The sequence below is a fragment of the Saccostrea echinata genome, unplaced genomic scaffold (assembly GCF_033153115.1).
Source record: "Saccostrea echinata isolate AGI-Se365-2 ecotype Australia unplaced genomic scaffold, CSIRO_AGI_Sech_v1 ptg000037l, whole genome shotgun sequence".
In the NCBI taxonomy this organism is placed as follows: Eukaryota; Metazoa; Mollusca; class Bivalvia; order Ostreida; family Ostreidae; genus Saccostrea; species Saccostrea echinata.
Window position 1 is genome coordinate 1,212,168 of NW_026889786.1, and position 27,282 is coordinate 1,239,449.

Here is a 27,282-nt window from a genome sequence, read left to right on the forward strand (position 1 = left end):
AACCAAATGAAGACTGTAGCAAGATGTCATGCAGTCAATTAAAGGTAAATCCTTTGTCAATAATGATGCTCAGTACCTGATCAGTTTACTCTGGATAAATATGCCCTTTCATACAGGGTAAAGGCACTTTATCAAATACTCTTTACCAATCAGATATTAGATATCTACACAAGAGTATATTATTTTATGCGCAAGTTAAAGTTTAACTGGTTCATGAATTCTAGTGCTATCTACCATCATAATAAAAACAAAAATCTGTTTCATTAAAATTTTAATACATGTATTATACTAAAAAAAAGTGTTATTAAAAATTGGAAAACTAGCAAACAGTTTCTCTTTAAACAATGAGTCTAATTTACTAGTACATGTAGTGTAGTGAAATATTCACATTTCTGTCAAGTATCTCTGGTTCAAAATCACAAAAGCATGTACTTTGCGGAGTTAAACATGTACATCTTTGTTCATAATTGTCAGTCATTGAAAGCATCTCGCACTTTGTTCCAGCCTACTCCAATTTTAGTGTGATATTTATCCACCTGTAAAAACAAACAAATTCTTTGAATTGGATTTTCAATCAATAAATCAATATAATTTAGTTTGGTACAAAATTCAAACTTTCCATAGACGTGGGGGAAAAATGCTTTTAACACTGATTAAGGGGGGGGGGGGTTTGTATTAGCCAGTGCTCTTACACTCCCATTTGTAACTTTCCAGATTTCACAACAGTGCTTGAGCACAAAAAAGTAAACAAATGGTAACCCCAGCACAATCCCTCTCAAATTACCTCTCTTGGTCTTTGAGTAACATTATGTCCAAATATAAGTTATATTTGTCTCTTTATTTATTATTTACAAGTTCCATTAAAAGCTATTAATTAAAAATTAAAAATTCTTATATAATTCTTTTCTTCAATTGACCTGTCAATTACATTACTTGCAGTAATTAATTATCATAGGTGAATAACAAAGGGAAATACTGCAGAAGTACTTTTTTTCCACATGGTATTAATTTATGCTATATACATGTACGTGGTCACATATTTTCTTAAGGCATAAATCTAAGAAATCAAGTAATTTTCTACACATATTCCACGAATTTTTACCCAGTGGAAATAAGTTGTTTACAGTAACAGGAACCATGACATTCACAATTTTTTCCCCTTCAACCATCGATACTATATGCTAAAATTGGTTAAAAATTTGTTTAGCAGTTCCAGAGAAGAATCTGAAAATGTTTAAAAGTTTACAACAAAAATGGATAGAAATAGGTCACCTGAGTGATAGAGGTGACCTAAAAATTTCAGATGGCTTTGAAACTGTACAATGGTGACTTACTGCTCCAACAAGCTCTGAGTAAAGTCCCATAATGCCATTAGCTTTTTCTGCATGTGCTCGCTGCCTTTCTTGTAAAACATTCAAAAGATGTTGTTTTTGCTCCTCCAACTCCCTTAAACCTTTCTCCTTATCACTGAAGTGTTGCATCATTAACAAACGTTGCCTATAGAATAGAAATTATGAAAATGACTCAAACGAAATAAATATTATCGTGTATATGCTGTATATGATCTGACCCTTAATTACAATTTCAACAAAAGTACATGTATCAAAGTCAGATAAATCACGAAAGACCACAAAATACTTTTTTAACTGAATAAAAATCAAAAAGTGGTTGATTTTTACGCCCCCCCCCCCCCCCAAAAAATAAAGTAGACCTACTCTTGAAGTTGATTCAAAGTTTCTTGCATTCCCTTGTTCTTGTTTTGCTGCTGGAGGGCTAGTTTGTAGAGTTTTTCTTGTCTGTTTGAAATATTCTCCTCCACTATCTCAATCTTCTTCCTCAGATCTCTCATGGAATCTTTCTTGTCCACTGTCTTCTCTCTGTATGCCTTGATATCATTGGCCTTGGATCTACAAAACAGTTTTCTTATATTTAGTTTTCATTTCTAAATAAGTTTTGTTACTAAGGGTTTTTGAATATGGATGTAAACAGCAGAATAATAAGTATACGTTTATCTTGTTTTACCAAACCAGCTTCCCCATTTCCCTTCATTTCTTCCCCCTTTCCCTCCATTATTTCAGGTCCATAAAAACTTCAAACATATCTTTTTTTAAAATAAAAATGGCAATTGATAACTGGCTACTCAGTTGGAATGATGGTAATTGGTTACAAAATTTGTAATCGGTTAGTCAAAAATGATTACAATAAGTCTATATTTGTAGGCAAATTTATTAAAAGTTTATTCTATTTTTAAAAAATCTGAACATGGATACATTAGATTTTCACGTCTAATTAAGTCAATTTGGAGATATTCACGGCTCCGAGTTGAGAGTGCTGGGGAAATTAGTCAGTTCGTAAAGTGTTAATTATTGATAAACCACCGCATCTTCGTCCAGCTTATTATTATTAGTCTAATTATTTTTTTTGGGGGGGGGGGGGGGGGGATGGAAATAAACTCATAAAAGTTTTAATTAAACATAAGCAAATACTACTGATTGTTTATCAATTCTTTTTTTGTAAATGGATAGAGCTTTCTTAGGAAAATAAAATTTATCAATATGTCTTAGAATATGTATAATTAGATACAATTAACCAGTCAATTGGTCAGAACATGTTGCAGTTAACCTACTGGCAATTCAGTATTCAATTGTCATCCCTACTCTTTAATAATTCTACATACATTCCAAGATTTTGTTACTTTCATTAAATAAGATATAAAGATGTAAAAACCCCTTTATAAAGATATGGATGAGGGTAAAACATTGCTCGTTATCCTGGATACTTGAGCTTACATTGCTGCGTCCACATCCACTTTTATGTTGTGTAACAGTTTGGTAGCTTTTTCATTGTTGGAGATGGAGACCTTAAACTCCTCCACTTGTTGTCTCTTGGCCTCCAGCTGTTGTCTCTTCCTCTCCAGATTCCCTCGTAACTCCACCAGATGTACCTTCATCATATCCTGTTCCTCCATAACTTTTTCGGGGGACTGGACAATTTTCTGACTAAGCTTCTGCCCCTCCTCCTCAGCTTGTGTGATTGCCAACTTAACTTTGTCCTAAAATTTCAAAAAACCTTGTAACTTTTTTTCTATACAATAATTAATCTGTTGAATATGTCAATTCAATCCAGTCATTTATTTGCAATTTTAAAATCAATTGAGCTGTTTATTCATTTCCAGCTCTTGAAGCAAAATTCATATCAAATTACTGTAGTTAATGGTAGTGATGTTTCAAAATATTCTTTAAAACTACTCATCTAAAATAAATCAAAGAACTTTGTTTGAATTTTGCCATTTCAAAACTGAATTATATCATTTACTTTCATACTTTATGGAAGTGTTATGCATCTAAATGCAGATAAAACCATAAAACTAAAATAAGCCGTACCCTATTGGCAATTTTCTCCGCCAGTCTGGCCTTGACCTCCGTGGCAGCCTTCTGTTTCACAGATTGTTTCCTGAGTCGTTCCTGTAATCCGTCATTCAGAATATCCAACTGTTCTTGGATCTATTACAAAACACAAGTGAATTAAGATTCAAACACATTTACATCTCATGAAGTAGAATTCAACACATGCATCATCTTTGTATTTATCAGTAAGTTAAAAAGAGTACAATGAACATTTCAAAGCAATGCCTCTGAGTATTTGTATTTCAAAATGCTAATGTGTTGCAAGAAACCTTATTTGAAATATAAGATAGTAACAAATATCTCTGATTTTGCTTTTACATATATATGCAAAGAACAGTTGATTTTTAAAGTCAATTATTATGGACAAAATGTACCACTGACCCTTGCTGCATTTATGCTCAACAGGTTAAAGAAGTTTAATAAAGTGCACTGCACTAAATACAAATATGCTTACATGTGTACAAGTTACATGTGCCTACCTTGGCAAATTCTGGGTCATTCTTTGGTTTTTCAGCTTTCAATTCCTGAATCTTTGCCTTGAGTCTGTCTCGTTTCTGGATCATGTGATCAAACTGATCTCGAAATCTGTCCTGGAATAATAAAAAGAACTAGAAATATGTCCATAGGACATGAATGCCCCACCGAGGGTATATTAGTAATGCAACATTTTAACACAAATTGAGAAAAGTGAGGTCAAGGTCAAAGGAAAAGTCAAGGTCAAAAAATATTGATGTAGTTGAATAGCTTACATCAGTATGTATCAGCATATGAAGTTTGACACTAATTTAAGAAAAGTGAGGTCAAGGTCAAAGGAAAGGTCAAGGTCAAAAAATGTTGATGCAGTTGAATAGCTCTCATCAGTATGTATCAGCATTTGAATTTTGATAACACTATCTTGAATGGTATCTTTAAAACTGAGCTAAACACTTATTTAAGAAAAGTGAGGTCAAGGTCAAAGGAAAGGTCAGGGTCAAAAAATGTTGATGCAGTTGAATAGCTCTCATCAGTATGTATCAGCATATGAATTTTGATAACACTATCTTGAATGGTATCTTTAAAACTGAGCTAAACACTTATTTAAGAAAAGTGAGGTCAAGGTCAAAGGAAAGGTCAAGGCCAAAAAATATTGATGCAGTTGAATAGCTCTCATCAGTATGTATCAGCATATGAAGTTTGATAACACTATCTTGAATGGTATCTTTAAATTGAGCTAAACACTAATTTAAGAAAAGTGAGGTCAAGGTCAAAGGAAAGGTCAAGGTCAAAAAATGTTGATGCAGTTGAATAGCTTACATCAGTATGTATCAACATATGAAGTTTGATTATCCTATCTTAAATGGTATCTTTAAAACTGAGCTAAACACTATTTTAAGAAAAGTGAGGTCAAGGTCAAATGAAAGGTCAAGGTCAAAAAATGTTGATGCAGTTGCATAGCTCTCATCAATATCTATCAGCATATGAAGTTTGATAAAAATATCTTGAATAGTTTCTTTGAAACAGAGCTTTGAACAGAGCTAAACGCAAAGTGTGACGGAAGGACAGAAGGATCGAAGGACAGAAGGACGGAAGATGGACATGACAAACACTATATGCCCCGGCCATATCCATGGCGGGGCATAATAAAATGTGAAGTTGTTAATACATGTACATAAACAAGTACCTGTATACAGAGGACAATCTGGCTGTGGTTTCAGTAAATAATTTATATTATAAAACATCATGAAGTTTTTCACAAGTGACAATTTATAGTTAAATCCATTGTCTTGTTCCTGTCACTCACATTTTCTTCCTTCAAGTCCTGGTACACCTGAATCCTTCCTTGTTGAAACTTTATAAAATTGGCAATAGCACACATGATCTTTAGAACTCTGTTTGGAGCTAAAACATGATGAGATATATAAATCACTTGTGTATACATTTAATTTTTCTATTAATGAGATACAAATGTCCACTTCAGAATGATTATAGTTAGAAGATCCTTACATGGTTCTTTGACATCCTTCAGAGAAAAATCAGCAATTCCACAAGATGACAACATTCTTTTTCTATTAAATTCAAAGAAAACAAAAGTAGATGAAAGCAAGACAAAGATCTACTACATCAAAAATTACACAAAATACTATGAACACCATTCAAGTTTGAAAGAGATTATAAACATTTGTTTATATCAAGGCATACATACAATGTAAGGGAAAGTAGGACAATTTCAGTGGCTTCTTCATACAATTCTGGAAACTCCATCTCATCTTTGACATACAAAACTTGCTACAGAACAAAATCAATCAACTTTTTCAATTTCACTACATTGCTTTACAACTTATTTTATTCTGCTACAAAAGCATCAAACAATATAGCAATAAACAGAATTTTAAAAAAGCCCTGATGAAGATTCAAATCTGACTCTTGATTTTTATACAAGAACATTTATATTGTTAAGACTTTTTGCTGAGGGTCATTACCTGTATAATACTCTCAAAAGACACTCCCGATAAAACCTCCACCAAACGACAATAAATCTTCTGCCATCTCTGGCTCTGTCAAAAATTAAAAAATATATTCAACTGCAGCAATTTCTTTTTTTGGTTAGTAATATAGTAACCCAATTCTTTTCAGCAACACTTTTTATTCATAATTTGGATTTGAAATCCATTTCTGGCTATTAATTTTCACAACTGAGGAACATTCAACATAAATACTTAGAAATTGTTTGCAGTGCTTAATATTCATGAGTAAAAAAGGTCACAAAAATCACAAATATTTCTCAAAGATGAATAAAGTTGGTTTTCACCAAGTGCAAAATACATAAATGTTCAAATTGTATTTTTTTCCTTTCATTTATAAAAGTTGTCAGATTCACACCCTGCTCAGTCTGAGTATTACACCCTGCTCAGCCTGAGTATTACACTCTGCTCAGCCTGAGTATTACACAGAGTTTGGAATGACTGTCAGTAATTTAAATAAATTTGTCTATATTGTTTGTTTATTATCAGTACTATAACTATTTTTATGCTGGTATTTAGACATCATGTGATAGGGCATTCCTTTAATGTACAGGAAAGCAAATTTTTATATTCCATGGAAGGTCTACAGTTTGAATTCCACTCAGATAAAAAAAAAATCTTTCTTTCTAATAAAAAGTTCTGTGTAAACTTTTTGTATCAACCCAATACAAATATTTACACTATAAAATATGAATAAGTTTCAGCATTTATGTGTAGATCTAAAAAAAAAAATATCTGAGTATAATAGATTGTCCATGTTGATATGAATATTTCTTTCACTGAACTTACATTTGGTTGTTTGAAGTCCTTCTCCTCCAGTGGTAAATCAGCTATGATGTTAAGATCCTGTACAAGTTGGTCAGCTGGGAGCAGTGGAAAGGAATATTGAGTTTTATCTACAATATGAAAATATACAGACTTATTCATTTTTATATTAATGCATGATAATTTACATTGTCCAAGGCAACTCTTAACAATCACTCAAATGGGTAAAATGATATTCAAAATAAAAAATTGTATCTATATCTAAGTCCATATGGAACATATGGGTGTTGTAATCCCCTCACCCCCCCCCCTCCTCACATTGTTAGGGGGTTCTGAGTCCATTTGTAGCCATTCCGAGTCCACTTGTGGTCTGGGGACTCCTGACAAACTTCATTCAGTTTTTAAGGGCTGACTGCAGTCAAGTCTTTTGGGAAATTTACAAATCCTGATTATTTATTCTTATCTCTCGACCAATCACATTTAAAGCCATGTACATCACATTTATGTGACAATCAACCAATAACACATGTATTTTAGGTGTCAACTACTGATAATATATGAAGTCTAGAGTACAGCTTTTGAATACTTTTAAGCAAAAGATGTATTTCTATTGTTTGGATAACTGTACACAATTTTGTGTGCTTAAAGGCATGGATATTTATGATTGCTTTACATTGTGCTGAATTATTACCAATCAATTATTTCTTAATTGACCTCCTTTATAATTTCATTCAAGAAGTAATTGTGTGGTCACAAATCCATTGTTTTATATAGTCCCAAATCTTTAAGAACTTTTAGTTCAAAGTTTCGCAAGGAGATTCAACTTGAAGAGCAATTTTTATATGCATATAGCTACCTAGCTTAATGTAGTGATTGTACTGGACCTTTTCTTATTACCCATTTCTATATAACAGTAGCAGGACATTATCTTAAACTTAACAAAAATGTGAAATGAAATAAGATATCAGAATTAAGGTACGATATTCTGGGAATCCATTTATACTGTATCTATAATGTCATTTAGTCCGAAATATCTGATGCTTTCCAGGCGTTTTTCACGATTTTGATATTTTACATGCCAGGAAAACATCAGAACTGGCGCCATTATGAAAAGTGGAAATTTCACCATCCCAACTAAACTCAATTTTCGATACTTGCAAATCGAATTAAATGTCAAACTCACAACGTATCAATAGTACAATGCTTCCAGTTCTCACCAATATCGCTTAAAAGAAAATATCACTCCACATTTCGATTCAGGTCTCTTGAGATTTCAAAATGCACGAATTCAAAACTTCATAAATTAACAATTTCGCATAGTAATTAATGCAAAATTGTTACTTTACAAAGTAATCATTCTTTGGCCAAAATTTTGTCGTATTCATTATCAGTGTGACTGTATCAAGAAATGTGGTACTCACCATGTTGCGCCGTTCGGCCATTTGGCAACAAAATGCAAGTAATGCAAAAAGTAAGTAAAAATAGCTTCTTTGGGTAGGTTTAAATACCTAAGTAGCTATTAATAGCTACGTAGGTAGAAATAATCTTTGAACTGGACCTGATAAAGTTGTTTACAAAAGAAAACGCCTCCCAGAAGGCCCCGATGGCAAACTCTTTTTCTTGTTAAACTAATTTCAGAAAAATAAATGTTAAACATATAAAAATAACCCTTCTAAAATAGTCTGAATCACCTGCAGTATGGTAAAATAAAGATTTTTTACTTACCCATATCTATTTCTTTTCAAAGTACGCGCTCGCAAGGCTTACTTTTTTAAGAAAACGAAAAATAAAATCTATTTATTTCAAAATCAAGCTTTCGTATATTTGGTATAGAAACAAAAGATATTTGTTTTAAAATTTCAGTTAAGCATATTTTTTTTTACCTTTGTCTCCGTTTATTCTTAACATACTATTCATTCCGTTTTGTCATTAATTTGAAGAAAGGGTTGTCCTATTCACCGCGATCGTACAAAATTAAAGAGTGCGTTCCCCATTAAATTGAAAACAAAAAGTATTTATATCTATTGAAGTTATTTAAAGTGAATTTAATTAAACTTTTTGAAAATTATCCACCAATATTAAATATACTGCTGCATCCTTTAAACAGAGAAATAAATATTTTTTTTATTACAGTTCGGGTTCGATATTGTTTTGAAAAGTGAAAGTAGAAAAAAAATGGAAGAAGTGAACAATGTGTTAGATATTTCAAAGGATGACAAGTTATATGGAGATGTGATAACTTTATCGGATTCATCCGCTGATGGAACATTTCTGCTTCATCACTTCCTATCGTTTTTTCTCAGCAGCAATATCGATAGACATGTTTGCTTTGTGTCACTCACACAGTCCTTTGGTCACCAAAAATCAGTTTGTCAAAAGCTTGGAATTAATTTAACACAAAAAATAGAGTCATCTCAACTGAAGTACTGCGACGTGTTGAAGGCTTTTGGGAATCGATTGCTGGATATACGTAGTGACAGTTTAGATTGTGTGAACAGTTTTGATTCTCTGCAGGGAGTCTATGAGATGATCAAAGCTAGTTATTTAGAACTACAGAATAAACGGGGGGATCCACCTGTTGTGATTGTCGATAACTTGAATGTTTTACTCAACATAGGCTACCATGTTAAAGAAATTAGTGCATTTATTCAGTATCTTTGTCAGCTTATTTCAGCACCAGAGTCAGATTGCAGGGGGACTCTAGTTATGTTTATCAGTACAGGAGAAGATTCTGCTGATGAAGAAGCAAATCTTGTTTGGAAGAGACTTTTGCACTTGAGCAACCTAGATGTTCATGTGTCTGGTCTTGAGAGTGGATATTGTAAAGATGTACATGGCAAGGTAAAAGATAATTTTTTTTTTGCTGCAAAACAATTAAATCTGATTAAGTATTTTGAAATGCTTGTAGGAAGTCAGACAGTGGAATATATAGCTGGGCTGATTTCCATGAGCCCAATAGCTCCTTTGGGAGAAAACCTGCATGGAGAGTGCAGGCTCTAGGGTTTAAGTTATAGAGATGAGGGGGGTGCTTGCTTTATAAAATTTATTGCTTCTGTATACAACCGTGAAACGACAGGCCTAAAAACCTGTTACAAATACCTATTGGGTTGTGGATGAGGACCTGTAAAGAGATAGGAATATGGATTTTAGAAGTAGATACATCAACTAAATGAACATTGACAATTATAGCTTCAAGGCTATATCAATAAGATCACTCTTCAAAAGGATAAAACAGCCACTCAGAGCTATAGTGGTAAGCCAGAAAAATATTTTTGTAAATGATGTTTTTGTCTACTTCATTGCAGTTGATATTTGATTTTAATTATTGTAGTGGTCAATTGAGGCCTTATTTAGATATATATCTTCTCAAAATTGATAAAATGTAATATGTTGTGCACAATGCTACCCCTTTTGAGGTCTGAATCTCCCTCTTTTTCAACACAGTAGATTAACATGTATGCTACTCTTTTTTAGATTGAAGTCAAAAGAAGAAATTGTATCAGAAAGAAAAACTCAAAAAGCATGCAGTTTAAAGTTAATGAGAAATCTGTGAATTTCTTTGCCTCTGGAATGTCCAAAGCTGTCCTTGGTTGAATTAAAAAATATCAATAAAAACTTAATAAACATTTAATTATTCTTTATATTTTATAATCCTGTTTTAGAGGGTAAAGTTTGATGGATTTATCACTTTCATTTTAAATCATACCTTGTTGGATTGCTCTTATACATGTATATCAAAGTTTGCTTGAACTTTCATATTGATAAGTACAGTAGTGAATTTTAAAAAGTACATGTAAATGAAAGTCAATATCAACGTGTGACTTTGAATTTGTCTCACTACATATGACTTCTAAATTCACACAATTTACACAGCACATCAACATCTTCACAATTCATTAGCCATAAAAATTGGTTATTTCTAGACATACTATTTGTATATATTCAGGGTTGTCCCTAAGAATTAATATAGAAGGGGATGTAAAAAAAAAAAAGTAGAAGGGGGTCTGGGGTTTCTACCCTAATGGGGAGTTTAGGGGGAATACTAAAATAACCGGGGGATTACGTCTTTATTGGCAGGGAAATTTTCTACCCTTGCGGTCTTAGGGACAACCCTGTGTATGATATATAACTTGCATAATTTGAAATCCCAGGTACATGTATGTAGGTAAATAGGTATAGGCCTATAAGGTAGTAATTCATAATCAAGGTTAGAAAGTTTACATAGGATAGTGGGGTGGGTCATCTCTGCACCACTACCTTGTATAGTAAATGAAAAGTAAATATGCCAAGTTATCTCTTGAGCATTTCAGCCTTCAAGATTAACTATGATACTGATAATGAATTTGAAAAAAAAAATTGTTCATGTCACCAATATTATGTAATAAATTTAAAATTATAAAGAGTAATGAAAAAATTATATTGAAAATTTATTTATTACAACTGGAAGAAGTATACATGGTATATGTATTGAGTATAGTTTTTATTCCAAATTTCCTACAGCATGAGTAACTCAGTGTTTCTTGGGCAGCAAATCGTCTAGGCCTATGTCATTTATTTAATTTGGAGAATATGAGTAAAAAAATCCCAAGCAATTGCTCTGCAGAAGTAAAAAAAAAAATCTTTCAAACATGTAAGATCTACGTATTTTCGATTGTACGGTTCGACTTACGTAAGATGAACGATTGATCACGCTTTACCAAATTGTCTTCCACTTCGCATTTCATGCCGGGGTCTTACCCCGGCATCATTCAAAAGAATGAATCTACACTATATAAGGATGCGACGGAAGATGTGATTTTTTGAATATAAATAAATCAGTTTCAAATAATTTTTAATGATTTTTACCTAAATTTTAAATTTTGAATTAATTTTGAAGAAAATGCACATTTTTAAAAATGTTTTTGTTTAATTAATATAGTAAATAATTATTCGTTTATTTCTTTTATAAAAAAAAGTTGGAATCATTAAAAGTATTTTAAAATTACTTTGATCAAAATATCTTAAAATGGGAAGTAACTCTTAAAAGCACAACTAACTTCCCTCTGGTTGATACCAACAATATCGGAAAGATTAAGATTAAATCGGTTATTCATATCATTTTTACATAGCTTTTAAGTGACCTCAGCAATTGCAAGTAGGGGTTTTTGTGTCCATTCTATTACCACAAAAATGGACGGTGAACCTCAGTGTGGCGACGAACCTCCTCAAGCGAGTCCGGGAAACACCAGAGAGAGAGAAAGAAATACATGGTTTTGACTTTTGATAATGTGATAATAAAGCCAAATTTTCGAAGGAAACTCAAAAACCTTATTAAAGATGTCGTAGCAAAATGTTGTCAGGACATAGGTCCAGTGGCCCAGGAGAAAAAAAAAATCATGACTAAGTAAACATACATTATTCAAGTTATCTTTATTTATATAAGTTATCTACTATTCGCTAACATCTAAATGATAAATTTATAACACTATTATATAAAAGGGTTTTTTTTACCAATCAGATACCGTAGACTGAAAATACAAAAGTGTAGATCAACTCTTGACATATTAATTAAATTAAAGGAGATTTTTTCCCACCTCTGATGTTTGGAGGTGCGTGTTTGCTCTGATCCTATATTGTATTGTTTAATGGACTTTTGAGCTTGAATACTGTTCGTTATCTCCTTATATTTCATTATGCAATGCTGGCGACTTTCCCCAGCTCTCTACTAAAGATAGAATCTTCTATACACAAGAATTATAATAGATGTGCAACGTCTTTTTGACAGATTTATTAAATTAAAACAATTTTTAATGCGTTTTAATACAATATTAGATTTTTATTGTTTGAAAAAAAACATACTCTCAATTCATTGCATGAAAAGTTTTACTTTAGGTATGATAAAGTTAGTTGTTAATTACTTGTGTGAAAAACCTTGAGATATTATTCTTTTGATTCTTGAAAATTTACCTGGATGAAAAAATCTTTTATGGGAGGTAACTCTAAAAAGCTACCCAATATTTCATGGAGTTGTACCATCTAGCGTTAAGATCCTTTATGAAATCTAAGTAAAAAATCTCGCTTTTTCATGCCCGAACTAAAGACCGCTGTGAAATTCATCTTTAGGACACTTTGCATATCTATAGTTTGGTGTTGTTTTTTTTTATACGGTATTAATTAATTGCCTTAACGTGTCAACAGCTATAGAAAGCACAAATATAATAATGATAATTCGCTATATTTTCCTTTTTCTCTGTCAACTTGACAGTTCAGTCTATTTGGAGCTACCAAACTATCAAAATTTTATGAGAGAGGGAGAGCGATTTCCAAGGGAATTTTTCGTCATTGTGTGTAAATGGTAACTCATGGTGACTTTGCATATGATAATATACCGATAATGAATAATTTGTCACGTCATGCTACATTCATGGTTAACAAAGGGGGTAAAAATCAATTTACTTATAAAGCGATATAATAAACATTCAAAAAAGAAAAAAAAATAAATCAATGGTTCAATCATTTTATTTTGCTCCGACTGATCAGATACTAAATAATAAATCTCACTTTACCATGGAACCGAACACTTTATAGACTTGACATTACTAAAGTAACGCGCGAATGTTCTTCATTTGGTATTGCTGTCACACCTTTCAAATGCAAATATATTTTATTCGTTTTTAAGATAAACAATTTTTTCTATAAAGGAATGAACTGAAAAACGAAATAAAACATGGGTTTCACATTGATTCTGTTTTTCCAAGCTACCAGCCTGACTACGAAATCGAGGAGTTTTAATTTCTGTAAATTATACATGAAGTATTGTGTTTTGACATCATCGCAACGCGCTGGAATCTGTAAATATATGAAAGGGACATGCAAGAACAAGCACTAGGCGGTGAGACAAATCCCAGGAATTCTGTGAGACAAATTAGAGAATTTTATTAGGTAGGTAAAGTTCATGTATTAATATGTAAAGAAGGTTAAGAACAGGATTCATATCCTAAAGAACTGTAAAGCGTGGCTGTCTCTATGTGGGGTTCTCACGGGATAAATATTTTTCTCGCTCTATCTGAGTTTATGATCCAATATTAATATATTAGTATAATGATTTTCCTCTAACCTACTAATAACTAACATTTTATTATTATTTCAATCATGTACAGCGGGGAGGGGGGATTCTCATATGATTACTGGGTAACTCCGAGCTTGGCCATGTCCCTGCCCCAGATTCCTATTACTAGTGAGAAATGAGTGTTTCAATCAGATTAAATGTACACAGTATCTCGCCTCCATTCCCAGGATTCTTACCATGTGTAAATCTACAATTCTATCATTTTCTTTAATTTTTTTTACCTTACCAAGTAGCCAACTTTGAGGGAAAATGGGTTATTCATTATCCATTTATCTAGTCAATTTTGCATTTTCTTTGATCATTACATTACCCATGCCTCTGATTTCATGCGTCAAGTATGTTAAATAATAACATTTTCTTTTATCTTTGAATATATTTTTATTATTTCTTATTCTGGTTATTGTTTTAACGTGTAACACCTGGTTACAAAACACAATCACACATTCCGCTTGAAATATCTCTCTACTCAAACTATATGTCGCCTTTAGTTTTTTCTCAATTTTCTTGGTAATTTTTATTCACGCTAATGTTTTTTTAAATGAATCCTCGTTTTTTTTCCTCTGTGTGAATGTTGGCCTGTATGGCCAGTATCTACTTGCTTCTCTCAACAGGATCAGTGCCCTTCTAGGGACCCCTTTTGGATGACAGATCCACTACTGTTGACCTTTTTTCCCCTGACATCCTCTACAGCTTCCTTCTCTATTTGTATTGTTTTGTTTTGCGTTTGATTAGGCGGGCTAAAAGGGACCAAGAATATTGATAAAATATTGTGAAATATTTTTCTATCATCCGTATACTTTTTACATTGCAAGTGTAATGTCGATCGCCAAAGCTAAAGCATACCATTCACTACAGTACCTTATACCTAATTTCTGCAAATTTTGGACTCTTCTGAGTTGATACACAGACTTTGACGTCTCTAAGTCTTAGCCTAGCAGTTCATTAAGCATTAGTTCGTCCCTAGCCGTTTTTTTTCTAATGCACAGTTTCTTATCAGACGGATCATCATTCTGAACATCTCTCTTAAATCTCAAATCCATATAAATGGCAAATATACGAACTAAGAGTGTCTGTATTACAATGCTTAGGACCCGGTCTGTGAAGTTTTCAAGGTCAGAAGTCCATCAAAACTCAATCCATCTGGCCACCTATTCTTGGGAGGTCTTTAAAATTCATAACCAACACTCTTCAGTAAATGTATACACGTATATATGTATACAAATATGTATGTTTTATAGTCATCATAACCCCCTGTAGATTTGCCAGTGTTTCAATTTTTTCAGGGGAAAAACATAGAATTCACCCACGTCCTTCAAAGGATATGTTAAATTGTTCACTATGCCAACATCAAGTTCTATTTTAACAATATGGACGGGAAAATCACACTCAGGTTGTTAAAAGGGAGGAAAGTTGTTATATACATGTACATGAATCTAATTGAAATGTGTTACAGTTTTTTATTTCCTTTTTAATGAATCAATGGTTTTGGAAAATTGTAGGCTTATCACTGACAGATGGGTAAAAAAAGCAGCAAGTTAAAGCCAGACTCACTGGACGATCTAAGGTCACAGACCAAATTCAGTGATGCAGAAATATTAGAATGGTACAAGGGATTTAAATTCGAATGTCCAAACGGGGAATTATCTATAGAGGAATTCCGAAACATATACCGAGGTCTTTTCCCGACCGGAAATGCAGAAAAATTCGCCGAACACGTCTTTCGAGCCTTCGATGAAAATCGAGACGGAATGTTAGATTTTAGAGAATTCATGTGTGCTCTTAGCGTGACTTCCCGAGGGACAGTTGAAACCAAGGCAATGATGGCTTTTAAGATCTACGACTTGGATAAGGATGGGTTCATCACTGAAAGTGAAATGACAGAAATTTTGAGGGTGAGATCTGTTTAACCTCTCTGCACAAAACCTTTACCGGAAAATAATTTGAAGTAACTATCCACATCATAAGTCTACTGGACTTCTACGCGATTATATTTATTTTATATTTATTTATATATATATAAACTGTAGTTGTAAAACTGTGGCTCTCTGTGAAATCTCAATTTTATTTCTCAGAGACCTACAGTTTTGCAGCTAGTCTCGATAATACTAAATCGAGATTTGTGTAACACGACTTGCTATTCCTGGGTTAACCTGCAAAGTAATATACCTCTACAAATTCATGCATTTTTGTAGGCAATGAACAAGATGACAAGTGAGTTCAATATGGGTCTTTCACCCGAGGAGAAAACAAAAGAAATCTTTCTAAGAATGGACAAAAACCAAGATGGAAACCTGTCCATGTCGGAATTCATCAAGGGTGTTCAGACCGATTCCTCTATAATGCACATTCTTACTTCCGCTTCAAATACAGGATGACAGTTTTTTTATTTGACAGTTTCTAATATTTATAAATGACGATGAATACATTTTGTACTTAAAGCTTCCACCAACACTAAGCTTAATTCATTACTATGCTGACCTTTTCTTCATAGTATGCACCATACAGTTTGACACTGAATTTGCAAAAAAGTTTAATTTGCCGTATATCATTAATCAAAGTGTTAACGTAGTTTTTAGTTCTGCTGGTCAAACAATGGCTTCTGTGATGGTAAGGTGCCCATCTCTCGCCGTTTGTATGTAAACAATTTTCAAAATGCTAATTAACCTTCCAACAGTTTTGGTTCAATTGCAATAAAACTTGGTACACAAGTAGGGTACACTAAGATACATAATTCATTTTTTACGATTTTTGATATACGATGTAGATAGAATGTTCTATCGTTAAAATGATAAATATCCTACGGATCCGGTTTGGCCTATCCCGAGACACAGTTAGATTATTCTAACTACAAATGATGCTGTCATGTTTACTAAAAAAGATTTTTTTTTAAAACGATACTCCTCCTACAGATTTAGTCCGATTTCAATAAAACTTGGTACACAAGTAGACTACACTTTGATCAATAAAAGTATTATTCAGTTTTTGATTTTTACGAACGGGTGTTGTCATGGTCAATAAAAATAGAAAATTCTGAGAAATTCTTTCAAAATGCTACTCCTACAGTTTTGGCCAAATTTCAATAAAGTATCGTCGCCCGCGTGGCGCAGTGGTAGAGCGTCTGCTCTAACTAGAGATGATCCTTACGTCGCGGGTTCGAATCCCACTGTGGGACGTGGAGACCGGTCCTTCGTACGAGACCGTATGAACCGAGGTCCCGTGTCGCAGTAGATGTTGGCAAGAAAAAGATCCCTCACTGCTCAATGGCCCTGAGTGCCGAGTATAGCTCAAAATTTGCAGCTCTCCACCGCCGTGTGGTGGTTTCTCCATATGAGTGAAAAATTCTTGAGAGGGACGTTAAACAACAAACAATAAAGTATCCATGTAGACCGAGTGTATATAAGATAAATAAAAAATATTTATGGATTTTTTGATTTCGTAAATGGCGTTGCCATGGTCACTAAAAATAGAAATTTCTTCGAAATTCTTTCAAAATGCTTCTCCTACAGGTTTTGTCTGGTTTCAATCAATCTAAGTATACAGTAGTTAAAATTCTTCAAAAGGATACACCTCCTACAATTTTAGTTCGATTTCAATAAAACATGTTACATTCTATTTATTGACGTTGCCTAGTCCTCTCTTCCTTAGTTATAAATGCAGACCAGTAAAGCTACAGTCTCGTCAGAGACTTTTTTTTTCTTCATTCTATTTTGCACACACTTTACTGAATTTGTTACCATTTTGAATTTCATTTGAGAGGGAGAGAGAGAAAGCTGATTCCTTACCCAACCGCTAAATTGTTCGCGGTGGTGTATCTTGAATTCGATGTGCTAGTTATTGTTGTGTCGGTGATAATATTCGTCTAACAATTATGAAACAAGAAAACATTGATGTAACCATCAATTGTCGCCCGGGAAATAAATAAAGTAAACAATGGAAATGAGTTTTGATCATCAAACCGCTTCGATATGTGTGAAAAAGGCATGCGTCTGAATGATGGAGACAATAGTCGAGAATATTTTGAAAACTTATAGTCGGATGAAAATCGAACAAAAACGATTACCCTTTTAAACTTTATCAATTTCTCAAGTAAATGTTGGCTGCATAAAATATAATTTGAAACCAGACACATGCATCACCTATTTTCAAAAATGTCTTTCACTTTAAGAATATAAAACACGAACTGTGTAAAGTACATTTTTACGTTTTTATGCGATAAGTAAAATTCGATCTTCTAAAAAAAGGGACCTGTCGTTTTTTCGATAGTAAATGATAAGCAACTTTATATATTAAATATGAAAAACATATATATTTTTACAGATTCACTTTATGGAAGTAAATATATTGTGTATCTCGTAATTTATAAAGGGAAAGAACATTCTGATTAACAATCTTTTTAATGTTTAGAAAACCTTTAATTCTGAATAACTTCTCCCACCTCAATCCCCATATACCAACACTTAAACTTATATGTATAGAGCAGCCCGGTCCTCCGGGCTGCAACAAGAGATGACAATTTACTGCGGTTTCTTTAAGTAGCCAAACTGTGTTGTATATTGCACCACACTGATCTTTTCAAGTTGAAACATTAAATGGCATGGTTACATATAAATTAAATATGTATTTGATTTTATGTACTTAAGTTTCAATTATTTGTATATATATAAATCTTAAATGTTCAAAACGAGAAAGGTGAATTTAATAAATTCTGTAACTAAGTCCATGTGGATAAACATTAAAAACTTAAAGCTTTAGGGAATGATGTAAGAAGTACATATTTTGCATTTTCACATCCATTGCAATGGCCAAAGTCTATAAATTGGTCATGCAAGCACAAGTACTAAATAATTTATGCATGTTTTGTAAGGAAATGAGAGATAAGGATCAGTGATGTGGAGTATCATACGAACATGATGTAATTTTATATGGAGACAGGAATTCTCATTTAAGGTACACTGAAACTATAGAGTATTAGAGGACATACACTATTTTATAGGGTTTTTAAGTCACAAAGGCTGAAAATCACTAGGGAGATAATTTAGAGCTATTCGGTCTAATGAACGTCCAGAACAAATTAAAATGGTTTATTCTCATGTAAATTTGCATATTTGTATATGTGTCATGAATTCCAGTCTAAAATTTCCTGTTGAATATTGCATTTTTTACCATTCCTTGTCCTCAAAATTCCCTGTATGTAAATCTTTTCATATCTATTCTTTTCTTAAGAATCTGTTATTTTTGTCATCATAATACACATTGCTTGTTTGTTCTATTACAGTTGTTCAAAAGAAAAAAAAAAGAAAAAAAGAGGCGTCTAAGCCACGTTTTGCTCACCTGTATAAAATATGATTAAAACATTGAGTCCCTTCCCCTCCCTTACTATAGACATTTTATTGTGGGAGGATCTACTAACTGAAATACTTTATAAATGCATACATACATACAAACATTAACATACTAGTATACTAAATAAATACAGACATCTTTAATCATATGAAAATATCATCAATTCATATTTAAAGATCTCCTCACATACCTAACATCGATATCAATGTAGTCGTTGATATCATTCATTCTGAATTGATGCGCGCATCGACATTAATGTGAGCAATTATTGATTCGATGCGCGTTACAATTTAATTGTTGAGAGCTTAACTAATGTGCTCAGTAGTCTAATTATTGCTCTCATCAATTCGATCGATGGGGGCATTTAATAAGTAAATTGTTCATCAATTTCAAATGTTTTCCCATTACTATATCATTTTTCAAATTCTTTCCCCTTTTCTAAAAACAAACAATCTTTGATTTATCCTCATTAACAAATATCCATGATCTACAATATTTGTTAACCGATTCAACAGTAATTGAAGAGCAACAACAGTTTTAGTTAAAAAAGTACCATGTTACCTGCGTACATTAGGAGAAAAAAAAAAGATTCAATGATGAGATTTAAAATGCATAGTACACATCCAGAATTTTAAAAAAAAAATGCATTTCAAAATCATATATATACTTGTTGAATAAAAATGGGTGAAAATACTTCACCTTGCATTAAACCGAGACTACTGCTAAAAAGTCACACGTACAATTTTGCCTTGGATTCCAATTTTGGACAATTTCAGCCGAAGTTAAGATCTATAACTTTTTAAAAATCAATAAAAGCAGAGTAAAGTCTTTTGTAAATGAGGTCATAATTAAAAAGTGAAGTGCAAAAATGCCATCACTATCCCACATTTTTACTTTTAAGTTAAAACCAAATTAAGCATCAGTAACGACACTACTATATTCTGCCCATGAAGTAAGTCTATTGCTCAGCTAACAAGACCGATTCCTCTGATAGATCAGAATTATCCACCCCCTTTTTTTTAACATACATGTACTCTAAATATGCATTGTTCATTAAATATACGATCTTCCCCGTAGGATTTGGATCTTATTAGTTTCATTAACATTAATGTCTTTACCTAGTTCTTCCCCCCCCCCCCCCCCCAAAAAAAAAAAAAACATTCACCAACATCACTGGAACTTTCATTATTAATGTCGAAACTGCTTTGTGAAAAATTGATTAAAAATGCATTGCATCGTACATTGGATTTCAAGTTAACATTGCATGAATTGTTTGTCCACTCGCTACGTGTTGTATATAAGATAAAGAGGGGAAAAAAATCTGGCATATTTTTCGGACTTTGCGCGTAAATCCTGTATGTGCATGTGTATCTGTGGGGGGAAAACTAAATGTACGGCTACAGTAAAAGAGAACAGCTAGATCCCCTACCCACTCTATATCCTTCATTGGTATTATGAGAGGATGTTGGAAAAGAGAGAAGTTACACTTCAACTATGTAGGTAGAAAAAGTACTCCCCATGTCAATTTGTACAACGAAACGATAACTAGTATACGACCCGTGGGATGAACACACATACTATCTCATGTAAATTCCAAGTACATGTAACTGTAACGCTAAGTGACACAGTTACGTTTATTAAAGCCTGGCCTATGATTACAGGGCAATACGATTTATATCAAAGAGGTCAGTATTATATTTTTCCGAGGAAGAATCTTCACCCACAGAAACCCCTCTAAGCGAAAGACGATACTCTATATATACAAATACATACTGTAAATTTCTTGTGACTTATCATAATACAGATTTATACTAAGAAATAGAAAATATGTTAAAAAACCCAAGTTGGGTTTATCGTTGTGAGTTTAAAAGCGTATTGCATGGCCTCTAGGTCAGGGGTTCTGGTGTTAGGGCGGGGTTCTATTGATCATATGATAACAAGATGTGTTTGTCAAACACTGATTCCCCCGTATGGCAACTTATAGCGAAGGTTAAACTTTCTCAAATGCAAATCAAATATGTTGTTACCCAAAGTAAGGTCTTGTCTCGAGGAATATACCTTTGAAATATGAAAGTCCCACCAGCAATTATCAAATAGATATGGAGAAGTTTTTCAAAAGTAAGTCAAACATCAAGGTCAAGGTTAAATGATCAAAATTAATGGTGCCCAAGGAAAGGTCTTCTCAAAAGAAATACACTTGTGAAATATGAAAGCTCTAGCTCTAACCGTTCAAAAGTTATGGTCGAGGTTAAAATTTTTCAAAAGTAGGTCAAACTCCAAGGCCAAGGTTAAAGGGTCAAAGTTGTTGGTATCCAAAGGAAGGTATTGTCACAAGGATTACATATTTGGAATATGAAAACCCTAGCACCAACCGTTCAAAAGTTATGGCAAAGGTTAAAGTTTTTCAAAAGTAGAACGAACTCCTACATCAAGGTCAAAGGATCAAAGTTGTTAATATCTAAAGAAAGGTCTTGTCACAGCCCTTGTCACAAGGACTACATATGTTAAGTATGAAAGCCCTAGCACCAACTGTTCAGAAGTTATGGCCGAGGTTAACATTTTTCAAAAGTAGGTCAAACTCCAAGGCCAGGGTCAAAGGGTCAAAGTTGTTGGTATCCATAGAAAGGTCTTTTCACAGTAATTACATACGTGAAGTATGAAAGTCCTAGCACCAACCGTTCATAAGTTATGGCCAATGTTAAAGATTTTCAAAAGTAGCAACTTCAAGGTCAAGGTCAAAGGGTCAAAGTTAGTATCTAAAGAAAGGTCTTGTCACAAGGATTATACACCTAAAGTATGAAAGTCCTAGTACCAATTGTTCAAAAGTTATGGTCAAGGTTAAAGATGGGTAAAATTTTGCAAAACTGGTTTAAACTCACAAGGTCAAAAGGTCAAATAAGATGGTACCCAGAGAAAGGTCTTGTCACAAGGATTACATATTTGGAATATGTGAAATATGGAATCCATTGCTCTAACCAATAAAAAGTTTTTGGCAATGTTAAAGTTTTTTGCGGATAAACAGACAAACAGAGAGACAGACAGACAGGCAGACAGACGGACGAATAGGTCAAAAAGTATATACCCCCGAATCTTCGATTACGGGGGCATAAAAATATATTTATTCTTTGAAAAACCTCTCTGCTCCCGAGTATTTAGCAGACAAAATAAGTGCATAGTTATAATAAACAAGGGTGCTTCTGTCAAAATTGCGAAATTCGTGATCCCTGGGTCCGAGACTCTTGTGTAATGGTGTTCTATTGATTATATTGTGAAAATACATTAATTCTTTGAAAATCTCTTTTCTCTAGCTGCTTCTAGGCATTTAGGAGGTAAACCGAGTACAAAGTTGTAATTAACAAGAGCATTTTGACCAAATTTGTGACATTTTTGGCCACTGGGTCAATGATTCTGGTGCTTGACAGGGTTCTTTTTATCATGTAGATATGTAAATAATAGATGAATAAAAATGATACAAAAATACCTTATACCTGTATTTGTACATTGATTAGTGTAGTGATAGTGTGAGATGAGAGTATATCACAGAGGGACATAAATAGGTCTTCTAATAGTATATGGTTTTGTTAGTATTAGCCTTAACATTTTGTTGATCCCTGATTTTCCCATTTCTTTTTTTTTGGGGGGGGGGGGGGCATTCATCTATCAGTTCATCTTGTTTTATTATATACTTTTTAAATTGCCATTCTATGGATCCTTTACAGTATACTCAGGTGATCTTTAAGGCCCTTTGACCTCCTGTTGATGACGATGCTGATTTGTATTTTAGGTGCGCGATATAACAAAGATAGCATTTCGCTTGAGTTTTCATAGTGGTTGCATTTGTTAAAACGAAATATATCACTAGATTTTGTTTGAAAATTAAAGTTATAAATTGCTGATACGAATTTTCTAAGAAATTTGGAGAGCAGTCTGCACTTGTTGAAAAATAAAATAAAATTTTTAAAAAATGCAGAATACCTTACATTACAACTACGTTGGTCTAAGGTTTTCTACCAAGAATTCAACTAAAAGTAAATGTATTCACCCATTTAATTCTCAGGAGATTTTGACGTTCCTGTAGCGTTCTTATTAGAGCAAAATTCCTGTTACTGTCATTAGTTATTAGCTCTTTCAAAAACATACGACAGACAAAGTCACTGATAAAAGATTTTTTTTTTGAAAAAAATAATTCTCTCGTGTTCATCCAGGGCCTTTAGTTCCTTTAGCTTATAAGAATAAATAAATAGTTAGGTAAACGTTAGGACGATCGCAGAAAATGGGATATGGATTGTTTAATCTGATGAAATTTTCAATATAGCTCAACGTGGAAAGTTGCAGAAGTATACATGTTTATGTTTCATGTTACCCTATCTCACATTTAAAATAAAAAAGAAGAGAGGGTGGAAAGGGGATACGGAATATCCAATAGATAGGGGCGAGGACTGGAATATATATAATGTTGATGTATACAAGTCTAACAACTACGTGAGCAAAAAGCTGTTGGTTCGACTGGTAGAAATTACATGGTAGGTTAAGGATGCTTCCATATAAATTGAGACCGCTTGTCATTAAAGTAAAGACACCAGGCTTATAAGTCACATTTTAAAGAAAAAATAAATATCTAATTCGAAAATACATCTCACGATTTTTAAATTATACAACTACCCCTTTTTTTAAATATACTTTTTATATTTTTGGATAGTCTTTTTTTTTAATAAAGATTTTGGAGGTTTTTGAAGATGTTGACAAATGTTCAGCTAATTATAGAAAGATGAAAAAGGAAAGAAGTAAGCTTGTCCGGATTATTTTTAGGAAGATGGGTAAGAACAGTAGTACGCTAAGACCAGAAACCTTGGAGGATCTTAAGACCCAGACAAAATTCAGTAACGCAGAAATCCTAGAATGGTACAAGGGATTTAGATTAGAATGTCCAAGCGGAGAACTGTCCATAGAGGAATTTCGCAAATTATACAGAAGTCTTTTCCCAAATGGAAATGCAGAAAAATTTGCCGAACACGTCTTTCGTGCGTTTGACGAAAACAGAGATGGAACTTTAGATTTTCGAGAATTTATGTGTGCTCTTAGTGTGAGTTCGAGAGGGACAGTGGAAAACAAAGCAAGGATGGCTTTTAAGATATACGACTTGGATAGGGATGGGTTCATCACTGAAAGCGAAATGACTGAAATCTTAAAGGTGGGATACAGGTGTAATCCTAGTTTTCCATTGCGATCTTAATCTAGAGAATTTTAAAATATTTACTTGTATATTAGGCATTGATATGACATGTATAGTATCTACAGGTAATCAATAAATTATACCTATTTCAAGGTATTGATTACATAACTGATCGTCATTGAATATGTGTATCTCGTATGTCTTGAATGGATAAGTAACATACAATGTACTGTATCCGGTTAACACAAATCTCTCACCGATCGCGTTGATACTATAAATGGAAAGTCGAGTTGAATTTTAATTTGGAAACATTTTCATACACAAATTATTGTATTAAAGGTCAAATTCTTCTTCTGTACCAATATTTGATATCTGAACAATTATCCCTTTGAAATGGCAGACATCTTAAAAAGAAATTACAACTAATGTAAAATTGAGTGATGACGTAAAACTAACAGTACAAAACATTCCTGTATCAAATTTGCTCTAAAATGGCACATGTAGATTAATTTGAAAGATGAATTACCTCTTTAAGATTGTCAGTGGAAAGGATATACATCTAATTGACATTATCAAAGACATGCATTTTTTAAACAAATTGTGTCTACGTTTCATGTTCTGGTCAATACCGTAGCATGAGGGGAAGGGGGTTATCCCACCTTGAATCCCCCCTATAGTTTACGTTCAGACTTTATTAAAATTGGATCTAAATTGAAACTAAAGTATGTGTTAGCCTTCCTTAGTGTGAATGACCCCACTCTCACTTAAAGTTGCTGGGAATCTTTCATCTTTCTCCGTGTACGCATTTCTGAACGTTCACCGCGAATCGCATCTCACAACGTCAGGGGTCCTGGGTCAACAAGTTGCCGTTGGACGTCCAACGGCAGCGTGTTGACCCAGGATCCCTGACGTTGTGAGGATGTGTGAGTCGATGTCCATACCACTCAGGCCCGTAGGAAGCAATTTCAGTTTGGGGGGGCACAGCCAAACATTTTTCAGTTGACAGTTGAGGGAGCACTACCAAAAATTTTCTGACAAGCAAAAAAAAAAAAAAAAAAAAAAAGGTCATCAGGCGGTTTTATTGAGGGGGCACATGCTTATAGTATCTATGTTTACTATAGTAATCTATATATCGGCAAAATTATTGGGGGGGGGGCACGGCCCCCCCGTGCCCCCCCCCCCGGTTCCTACGGCCATGCCACTGATATATTTTAGGAGTGATAACTTTTTATAACAATATCACTTTGTATACAGTGTACAAGAAGTAAACATAGCCATGCAAACGTGACTGTATTTATTGCTAATTAATGCTATATAATAATATCTAAATTGTAGGCAATGAACAAGATGACAAGCAGCAAAACCATAGGTCTTTCACCAGAAGAAAAAACAAGAGAAATCTTTTTGAGACTGGACAAGAACCAAGATGGAAATTTGTCCATGTCAGAATTTATCAAGGGTGTCCAGACCGATTCCTCAATTATGCGTATCCTCACGTGTGCCTCCGATACAGAATGACGAATTGAACTTTTTCCTCATAAATTTGACAGATGCTGAATTGTGAAATTTTTTATTTGTATTATGGTAGGTCCCTACTCAGCAATAGTGGTACTTGACTGAAATATATAACCATCGTGACGTCCTGCGACATCATCTTTTTTTCCCAACATGTCAAAGAAGAAATGTATTACATTACAATTTGGCATGTGAAATGGTGTAACAATAGCAAAGAACAAGGTTCACTTAAGGCCTTTTATGGCCCTGTGAATTTCTGAAAAATAAAAAAATGCTCAGTTTTAGATGAAAATACATTAAATTTTACTTGGACCCTTGCTGACTGCATATCTATTAAAATTGACGTAATTTTTTCGCAAGTTCATGCATTATGTCGTCATGAATTGCGTCATTATCTCCAAATCCTGACAAATTCTTCAAAAATGGCCAAAAATTTAAGCCGTTCTTCAATATTTTGCATAGACCCCAACCTCTGATCTAAAATGTTGCATTACATAATGAAAGTAATGTTTCAGAAGATTATAATCCATGTTTTATTTTCTAGATCGCAGGGTGGGCGCACATTTTAATCCTTTACTGAAATACACTCAAATACACCCATTTTCGTCAAAATTCAAGAACATTACAATTTCACAAAGCCACTTTTTCAATACCTGGACTCCAAGAGAAAACTTTTTTTTTTATAGGAAATGAAAGTACTAAGTCTCTACTTTGTATTGCTGCTTGAAATGAGACATTGGGACTTGGTCAGTTAATTTGTCTATCGATAGGGCCAATTTATGGAGTTAGTGAACCTAGCTCTTTGAATGGTTAAATTTTATTTCGTCTTAGCACTATTTATTAGAGATATGACTACAGACATTTTAGTACATGTATACATATTGTTGTGAATTACTAAATTTTGAACTTGCTTCGTGGCCCTATTTACGCTGTTTAAAATTTCAAATAAATTTTATATCATGATATATAGTTGAATTCTTTTATTCAAATTATTCCGAGGGATTGCTAAAATATGTCCACCGATTTTTGTTATACTAGTAATATGACGTTAAATAAAAAGCGATAACAAATTATGTGTGATGTAAAAGTTTTCAACCCATATTTACATGTAATCATTGAATTCCAGTGTAACAACCATGGTTTACTTGTGATTTTCATTTAATAACATTGTTATGAAATTACATTTACACACAATCTCTGGGTTGTATGCCTGAATTCTTTTTTTTTGAAGCAGGTGTTTGCAGTTTTGAAAAATAAAAAATAACGAACGTTATTTTATTATTATATAATTTCAAACGGGGACAAGTTTTACACATCACTGTCAGGTTTGTCTATAAAAAAATAATCAACAAACGCAGCCAAAAAATGAGAAAAATGTAATTTAAAACTGTGCACTTTGGTGTTAAATGAGGGATTGAAAGATAGGGAGGAATACATTGACTTTTATGTGACGTCAAGATCATTATGACG

General features: G+C 33.3%; 4 protein-coding genes across 4 annotated transcripts; 3 read left to right on the forward strand and 1 right to left on the reverse strand.

Moving 5' to 3' along the window:
- Window positions 1-280: 280 nt before the first annotated feature.
- LOC133200233 (uncharacterized) lies at window positions 281-8,442 on the reverse strand. The gene is made up of 12 exons (XM_061336049.1): window positions 8,399-8,442; window positions 6,698-6,804; window positions 5,867-5,941; window positions 5,590-5,672; window positions 5,391-5,452; window positions 5,188-5,285; window positions 3,887-3,997; window positions 3,384-3,503; window positions 2,790-3,052; window positions 1,716-1,907; window positions 1,335-1,497; window positions 281-536 (listed from the first exon to the last, which is right to left on the reverse strand). Exons 1-12 carry the CDS (start codon window positions 8,400-8,402, stop codon window positions 471-473), a joined length of 1,344 nt encoding a protein of 447 aa, XP_061192033.1. The 5' UTR covers window positions 8,403-8,442; the 3' UTR covers window positions 281-470.
- A 379-nt stretch (window positions 8,443-8,821) lies between these two features.
- LOC133200234 (elongator complex protein 6-like) lies at window positions 8,822-10,304 on the forward strand. Its single transcript, XM_061336050.1, has 2 exons — window positions 8,822-9,514; window positions 10,148-10,304. Exons 1-2 carry the CDS (start codon window positions 8,849-8,851, stop codon window positions 10,265-10,267), a joined length of 786 nt encoding a protein of 261 aa, XP_061192034.1. The 5' UTR covers window positions 8,822-8,848; the 3' UTR covers window positions 10,268-10,304.
- A 3,146-nt stretch (window positions 10,305-13,450) lies between these two features.
- On the forward strand, window positions 13,451-16,495 carry LOC133200235 (neurocalcin homolog). Its single transcript, XM_061336051.1, has 3 exons — window positions 13,451-13,594; window positions 15,281-15,673; window positions 15,974-16,495. Exons 2-3 carry the CDS (start codon window positions 15,296-15,298, stop codon window positions 16,154-16,156), a joined length of 561 nt encoding a protein of 186 aa, XP_061192035.1. The 5' UTR covers window positions 13,451-13,594; window positions 15,281-15,295; the 3' UTR covers window positions 16,157-16,495.
- Window positions 16,496-23,936: 7,441 nt separating this feature from the next.
- LOC133200236 (neurocalcin homolog) lies at window positions 23,937-25,842 on the forward strand. Its single transcript, XM_061336053.1, has 2 exons — window positions 23,937-24,315; window positions 25,633-25,842. The coding sequence occupies exons 1-2, from the start codon at window positions 23,938-23,940 to the stop codon at window positions 25,813-25,815; spliced, it is 561 nt and encodes a 186-aa protein (XP_061192037.1). The 5' UTR covers window position 23,937; the 3' UTR covers window positions 25,816-25,842.
- Window positions 25,843-27,282: the final 1,440 nt, after the last annotated feature.